Here is a 6,885-nt window from a genome sequence, read left to right on the forward strand (position 1 = left end):
TCTGCTCGGGGCGGGGCTCTGGGGGCGCGGAGATGAGCTCCGATCGCCTGTGTCAGACTCCGTGCCTCCTGCCGGAGCCTGGCTGCGTTCGGGGCAGCCGTGTTACACGCGCGGCCGGAGACGTCAACTAACCGCGTCTCGGCCTCAGGAGGGAGGTCCAACCCGAGTCTGCAACCAGGTGTCTGGGACCCTGAAGGGAAGCTCGTCTGCTCAGCAGTCTGCGTGCTGCCCCTGGACGGCAGGCGGGGTGACTGCGCGCGCAGGGCTGTGCACCCAGGAGGGTGCTTCCCACGCTCCCGCCCAGGCCCGCCTTTCTACCCCCCAGAGGCCCCTCCGCGAGCTTTAATGCACCTCTGTGTATATTGTTCCGTCTCTGCATTTATGAGCAATGAGAACGCAGAGCTGGCCCTGCGCGCAGCTCGGGCGGTTATGGCATCCTCTGGATATGCCAATACTGAGGGTTCGATCCCTGGTCGGTACATACAAAAGTCAGCCAGCGAATGCGTGCATAAGTGAAACAACGGATTGATGGTTCTCCCTCTTCCTCCCTTAAATCAGCAAGTAATTTTTTTTTTTTAATCTCTCCCTCCCGGGAGCACGCCTGAGCTTAGGCAACCCAGCTGGCTCACTTCTACCTCTGTAACCTTGTAAATAAATTTTGTCTTTGAACTGGAAAAATAAAGAAAAGGCAAAGCAGTTAGGAGAGCTCTGTAAAGCACTGTCCCGAGTCTATCACATTTCTGTCTCTTCAGACCACAGTGGCATATACATCACAGCGTCCTCGCGCGGGAGAGGCGTGAGGTGGTGCCACGAATTACCCGGTCATGGTGGGTGGCAGAGCTACGACTGAACCCTGGGTCTGGTTCAGTCAGTAAGCATCCACTGAGTGCCACGTGCAGGGCCCTGGGCAGGGAGCTGGGCTGGACGCAGGTGCTGCGCTGGCTCCTGGCTGCAGGTTGTGGGCCCGTCCCCCCTGTACCCCCACCTGTACCCCGTGCTCCTCCGGGGCTTGCGACCCCAGGCCAGTGTGAAACTCCCTAGGTCTGGCCTGGAGGCCCAGCAGGTGCGGCAGCTCCGCAGCAGAAGCGCCTGCCACAAAAGCAGAGGACGACTCCTTTCTCCAGTGGTTCCTGCTTCTCATTCCGGTGACTGCCTTTGGCCTGGGGACATGGCAGGTAGGACTGGCCTCTAGCTCTTGTGGCTCTGAGCCCTTGGCCCGCTGCCGTCTGCTTGGGCTTATGCTGTTTCCGTAGGTCCAGCGTCGCAAGTGGAAGCTGAAGCTCATCTCGGAGCTGGAGTCTAGAATTATGGCTGAGCCTGTCCCTCTGCCCGCAGAGTGAGTGCGGGGCTGCGGCCTGGGGCTCCTCGCACTGCTCAGCAGTGGAGCTGCTTCTGCTTGGGGTCCTGGCCCTCGGATGGGCGCCCTTGGGATGGGTGGTCCTGCTGGGCTTCTTGCTGACATGGTCGCCCTTGGGAAGCTGCCTGAATTATAGAAAAACCTGTGCTCATGGCCCCCTAAAGCAGTAACGCTTAGCTGGAGGGCGAGAGCAGGCATTGTCACGTGGTATTTTGAAAGTGCCCCAAATGATGCTACTGCCCTAGAGGAACGGCTGTATTCAACAAAGCCTCCATTTAGGGGCGCAAACCGGTGCTCGCAGGGGGTTTTAGCCACACTGATCAAGTCTATGAGGAGTCCCCCTTCTGGCTTCTCATGAAAACGTGGACTGTGGGGCAGCACAGAGCCGTTCCCACTCGACACCCGAGGGGTCAGCTTCCCTGTAGCGGGCACTCCCATCACCCCAGCCGTCCCACTCATCACCCCGTCACCTCGGGCTGCGGTGGGCTTTGTAGTTTGCAGCCCTGAGGGTTTCTCTCCCTCCCAAACTGTTTGGCTTCAGCTGCACTTGTCCCCTCCCGTGCAGCCCCATGGAGCTGAGAAACCTGGAGTACAGGCCGGTGAAAGTCAGGGGGCACTTTGACCACTCCAAGGAGCTGTACATGATGCCCCGGACCATGGTGGACCCGGAGCGGGAGGCCCGGGAGGCGGGCCGGCTCTCCTCCTCGGCCCAGAGCGGTGCCCATGTCATCACCCCTTTCCACTGCACCGACCTGGGGTGAGTGACATGCAGGGAGCCTGGATGTGGACAGGGCAGCTCTTCATCTTCCCTTCTCAACCCCCAACCCTGGGGAACTAGGTTTGATTCCATCAAGAGTTTGAATTTGTAGCCTGGACATGAAGCTGATTCATTGAGCTCAGGGGGTCCTCAAACTACGGCCCTCGGGCCACATGCAAATACAAATATTGTATTTGTTCCCATTTTGTTTTTTACTTCAAAATAAGATATGTGCAGTGTGCATAGGAATTTGTTCATAGTTTTTTTTTAAACTATAGTCCAGCCCTCCAACGGTCTGAGGGACAGTGAACTGGCCCCGTTTAAAAAGTTTGAGGACCCCTGATTTAGCTTATCACTGCACAACTCCTGTCCGCTCTGAAAGGGAAGCGAGAAATGTCTGTCCAGTGGCCACTTCATTAAATGATGGCGCAGCATGAAGGGATAGTGACAGGAACTCTGGAGGGAGCCAGCTCAGGGAAGGTGTCCCAAGGTACTATTTGGGCGGGACTTGGAGTGAAGGGAGGAAACAGCGCAGAAGGGGCAGTGCAATAGAGCAGCCTCCCCAATGTCAATGGACAAATGAAACCCTGGGGGCCCTGTCACCACAGCCTCCTGGTTAGGTCAGGGATGGGCCCATTGGTCTCTAGCAGCTGCCCCTCTAGTCTCCCCTGGTTAGAAGGGGAGATTGGAGGCTGGCACAGGCTGCTGCACCCAGTCCTTCAGAGGGGAGGGAGCCTGAACCCAGGCCCTGGTGGGCATCACTGGTTGCATGTTGCAGGTGTGGCACAAGGAAGATGGGGGGGGCGGTGAGGGACAACCTTGGCTTCCCTTCCAGGGGTTGGTGGCTCTTACCAGTCAGGACATGGGCACAGGAAGACCTCCCCAGGGGCACACAGCCTGTCTCCACTGTCCTGCTTTAGACCCGCCCTGGCAGCGTCAGTTCCTGAAAACGCAGGAGCCAACAGCGATCATCTCTCCAAACTCTTTCCCGCCTGAAACCTCGCGCTTTCCCCATCTAGGATGAGCATCCTGGTGAACAGAGGGTTTGTCCCCAGGAAGAAACTGAATCCCGACTCTAGGAAGAAAGGCCAGGTAAGGGGCGGGGGGCGGGACACCTGTTCCCCCAGGTGAGCAGGGCTCTGGGAGCCCTTCTCTGCTGTGCCCTGAGGGACAACCTCTCTTTTTTAGATTGAGGGAGAAGTGGACCTGGTTGGGATGGTAAGGCTGACAGAGACCAGGAAACCTTTTGTCCCGGAGAACAACCCAGAAAGGAACCACTGGTACTACCGGGACCTGGAGGCCATGGCCACGCTCACAGGCACAGAGCCCATTTTCATCGATGCAGACTTCAGTACGTGGTGCCCGGCCCGGCTTCCCAAGAAGCGGTAGTCCGTTCCTGTTGTTTGCGCTCTAGTGTGTGTGTGGGGGGGGGCGGCTGTACACCAGGTACAGGTGGAAGGTCCTGTTGAGGTGACTTGAAACTGGGAGAGATGGATGGTTAGCAAGGCCCCAAGGAAGCAGCTGGCCAAGTGGCTGGAGGGAGACCAGTGCCAACACTCAGTGTCTCTACAGAGAGCACAGTCCCTGGAGGACCCATTGGCGGGCAGACCAGAGTGACCCTGAGGAACGAGCACATGCAGTACATCATCACCTGGTGAGTCCCCACCTCTGTGCACTCTGGCCCCTCCCCTTCACAACTGTTCACTGACACTTTCTTACAACCCGAGGTATGGACTCTGTGCGGCCACGTTGTACCTGTGGGTTAAGAAGTTCCTACGGTGGATTCCTGGCACGTGACGAGATTACTGATGTAGCCTGTCCCGGGAGTCACTGAATAAATATTCCAACAGATTGGATTTAACTGGGCCATGTGCTATTGGTATAAATAAATCGCCGCTACCTGAGTGACCTAGTTACCTGGTCGATCAGGAAACCCAGGCTTGGCTCAGTTCAGTGTTCAAGTCCACGATGGCCAAGCAGCAGGTTCAGACAGCTTTTTCTGAATGGACCCACACACAAAGCAACTTGCACAGTAGTTAGTTCAAGGCCCCTGGTTTGAAAATGGACTTGCTACCACCCCAGACTTCTTGCCGGCAATAAATCACCTTCAACCCCAAGTGACCAAGACACTGATCGAGGAGAATTTTTATTACTTTTATGTACAGAAAACTCAACAGTGCACACTTAGCCCAGCTTAGTGGCCAGCTCCTTCGCCTTGGCCTTCTCCAGCTTGGCAATGCGAGCCACTGACTTTGGACCCAGGACGTTGCCTCCCCAGTGGCGGCGGATCTGCAAGGACAAGAGCAGAAGTCAGTCTGGCCCAGCGGTTCGTGGTTGGCACTGCTCATGAAGAGGCAGGCAGGCCTCTGGCTGAGGCCTGACTCACCGAGACCGCGCTGTACACAAAGCGCTTCTTACCTCGTCGTATCTGTCGTTGTAGTTGGTCCGGATGGCCTCCACCAGCTTCGCCAGAGCTCCCTTGTCTTCCCTAAGGAGACGGGGATGTGGGTCAGACTACGGGCCCTTCCAGAGAGCGGAAATGGGGCCTTGTTGGCTCCAAACAAAACAAGCCTTTTGCCTCAGACACAACATGACCACATGATTTATTCAGGTGAAGAAATTCGTCACCATCATCGGCAAAGGTTCAGATAAATGTATTTATTCCTTTAAGCTAGAACATTTGCTCTTTCAAGATAAGATCCAAAGAGATGACGTGAACTGGGGGGTGGGGGCAGAGTGGAGGGTGGGAGCAGGCTGTCCCCTGTGCACACTTGGGGTTCAGGACCAAGCTGCATACTTACGAGTTAACCTGTGTGAAGGCAACGGTAGTGCAGGTCTTCCTGTGGACGAGGCGCCCCAGCCTGGCCTTCCCCTTGATGATGCAGTAGGGGACCCCCATCTTCCGGCACAGGGCGGGCAGGAAGACCACCAGCTGGAAGACAGCGTTAGCTCAGAGTGTAGTCTGACCAGAAGCGATGATTTAAAAGTTAGCTGGGCAGCAATTGCTCAGGGTTAAAAAGCTCATGTATTTGCACTTCAAGGATTAATTCAGTGAGAAATTCACATCATTGCAAGAGCCACAAGATAAGCTGGATCCCTCGTCAGTACTGTCCTCAAATGAAAAGCTGTCAGTCAGACTCAGAATTAAGCTTTATCTGTAGGTACCGACATAAAGACCCAGTCTCAGTTCAGCAGCCAGCGCTCACACGAGGCCCACGTACCTCGATGGGGTCCACGTCGTGCGCTATCACCACCAGCTGGGCCTTCTTGTTCTCCACCAGGGTGGTGACCGTGTTCACCCCTAGAACACACAGCCAGTCTGCATGAGTGGGGTGCATGGATGCTCTACATCCAGGGCCCAGCTATGCCTCGGGGTGAAGAGGCTCGATGTACTCTTCAGTGATTGAGATGAAGAAGCCCACGCCTAACTACTGACAGCCTGCCCCCCGCCCCCGCCCCCATCCCCTTTAAGGAGAAACCCACTCACCTGCTCGGAGGACAGGAGGCCTCTTGGTGGGAACATCCCCTTTGCCGGCAGCTTTTTTCTCAGCCCGAGCCAGCAACCTCTGCTTCTTCTCTTGCTTGGTCTCGGGCCTGTACTTGTGGGCCAGCTTCAGCAGCTGAGTGGCTGGGGAGAAACTACCAGTTTAGGCTCTAGGCCAGTGGTTCTCAACCTTCCTAATGCCGCGACCCTTTCATACAGTTCCTCATGTTGTGGTGACCCCCAACCATAAAATTATTTTCGTTGCTACTTCATAACTGTAATGTTGCTACTGTTATGAATCGTAATGCAAATATCTGATATGCAGGATGTATTTTCATTGTTACAAATTGAACATAATTAAAGCATAGTGATTAATCACAAAAACAATATGTAATTCTATACAGTGTTTTCCGATGGTCTCAGGCGACCCCTGTGAAAGGGTCGTTTGACCCCCAAAGGGGTTGCGACCCACAGGTTGAGAACCGCTGCTCTAGGCTAAGTGCTAATCTTTCTCCCTTTGAGTAAGAAGCGTTAGGTGTGAGTTGCACTTCAAGAAGCCTCAGTTATGCCACCTTCGGGGTCTGGAAACTAAACGGGGAACCCCGAATCCCTCCCAGCGCTGGCTTCGAGCCACAGCACCTACCTGTCTGGCGGTCCAGGGCCTGGGTGAACTGGTTGATGGCGGGCGGCACTTTCAGCCGCTTGTAGAGAATAGCCCTTTGCCGCTGCAGCCGGATGTAGCGGGGCCACTTGACAAAGCGGGTGAGGTCCCTTTTGGGCTGGATGTCCTGTCCTGCGAGGGAAAGGCCGCCCTGAGCGAGGCTCTCACCTGCTTCCCGCCTGGGGCCGCGGGGGCAGGTGCATCAGCGGTCTTGGTGGTTCAGCGTCATCACGTCTCGCAGAGCAAACGTCCTCACATCATCTGCACGCGGCCGTCGCCGCCCCCCCAAGGGGGCAGCGTAGGACCGGGGCCCAGTTTATGGCCACAAAGCGGCAAACGGGGCATCCCCATCCCGTTGGTAAGGACCTGGCCCGTCAACAAACGCCGCTCTCCGGGGCGGCCCTGCCATCTCGCCCCCTCCTCACTCACCGATGCCAAAGTTCTTGGGCCGCTTCTCGAACAGGGGGTTGACCACCTTCTTGGCCTCCTGCTTCTTCACGACGGCAGGGGCCGGAGCCACCTTCTTCCCCTTGGCCTTCTTCCCCTTCGGCTGGGCAGAGGAAACCCCGTCAGCCTCCGTCTCCCCCGCCACCCCACCCCCAGCTCCTCCGGAGGCGCCGGGCTCG

General features: G+C 56.4%; 2 protein-coding genes across 4 annotated transcripts in view; one reads left to right on the forward strand and one right to left on the reverse strand.

Annotated features, from left to right (window-relative positions):
• Positions 1-15: 15 nt before the first annotated feature.
• On the forward strand, positions 16-4,018 carry SURF1 (surfeit 1). 2 transcript variants are annotated; one of them, XM_014544230.1, is made up of 7 exons: positions 16-1,175; positions 1,254-1,336; positions 1,899-2,114; positions 3,134-3,206; positions 3,303-3,465; positions 3,687-3,768; positions 3,842-4,018. In XM_014544230.1, exons 2-7 carry the CDS (start codon positions 1,308-1,310, stop codon positions 3,909-3,911), a joined length of 633 nt encoding a protein of 210 aa, XP_014399716.1. In that variant the 5' UTR covers positions 16-1,175; positions 1,254-1,307; the 3' UTR covers positions 3,912-4,018. The 2 variants fall into 2 exon arrangements, with proteins under 2 accessions (XP_014399716.1, XP_014399717.1); XM_014544231.1 differs by having other exon boundaries at positions 18-1,175; positions 1,923-2,114.
• A 214-nt stretch (positions 4,019-4,232) lies between these two features.
• Positions 4,233-6,885, reverse strand: part of RPL7A (ribosomal protein L7a) — a 3,279-nt gene continuing 626 nt past the window's right edge. The window contains exons 2-8 of one of the 2 annotated variants that reach the window (XM_014544229.1): positions 6,689-6,809; positions 6,242-6,391; positions 5,602-5,742; positions 5,336-5,433; positions 4,916-5,046; positions 4,533-4,602; positions 4,233-4,403 (exon numbers count right to left, since the gene is read on the reverse strand). In XM_014544229.1, the coding sequence (XP_014399715.1) occupies positions 4,299-4,403; positions 4,533-4,602; positions 4,916-5,046; positions 5,336-5,433; positions 5,602-5,742; positions 6,242-6,391; positions 6,689-6,809 (816 nt within the window). In that variant the 3' untranslated portion in view covers positions 4,233-4,298. The remainder of the gene's footprint in view (positions 4,404-4,532; positions 4,603-4,915; positions 5,047-5,335; positions 5,434-5,601; positions 5,743-6,241; positions 6,392-6,688; positions 6,810-6,885) is intronic. The other variant, XM_005871791.2, reaches the window with a different exon arrangement.

This window comes from Myotis brandtii, unplaced genomic scaffold, assembly GCF_000412655.1.
Source record: "Myotis brandtii unplaced genomic scaffold, ASM41265v1 scaffold357, whole genome shotgun sequence".
Classification (NCBI taxonomy): Eukaryota; Metazoa; Chordata; class Mammalia; order Chiroptera; family Vespertilionidae; genus Myotis; species Myotis brandtii.

Bases quoted from the DNA above. Each gene is read 5' to 3' on its own strand.
- SURF1 (XM_014544230.1), top strand. From the start codon at position 1,308: ATGGCTGAGCCTGTCCCTCTGCCCGCAGA. The intron at 2,115-3,133 runs GTGAGTGACATG...TTCCCCATCTAG, and splicing joins TTCCACTGCACCGACCTGGG to GATGAGCATCCTGGTGAACA. The intron at 3,207-3,302 runs GTAAGGGGCGGG...TCTCTTTTTTAG, and splicing joins ACTCTAGGAAGAAAGGCCAG to ATTGAGGGAGAAGTGGACCT.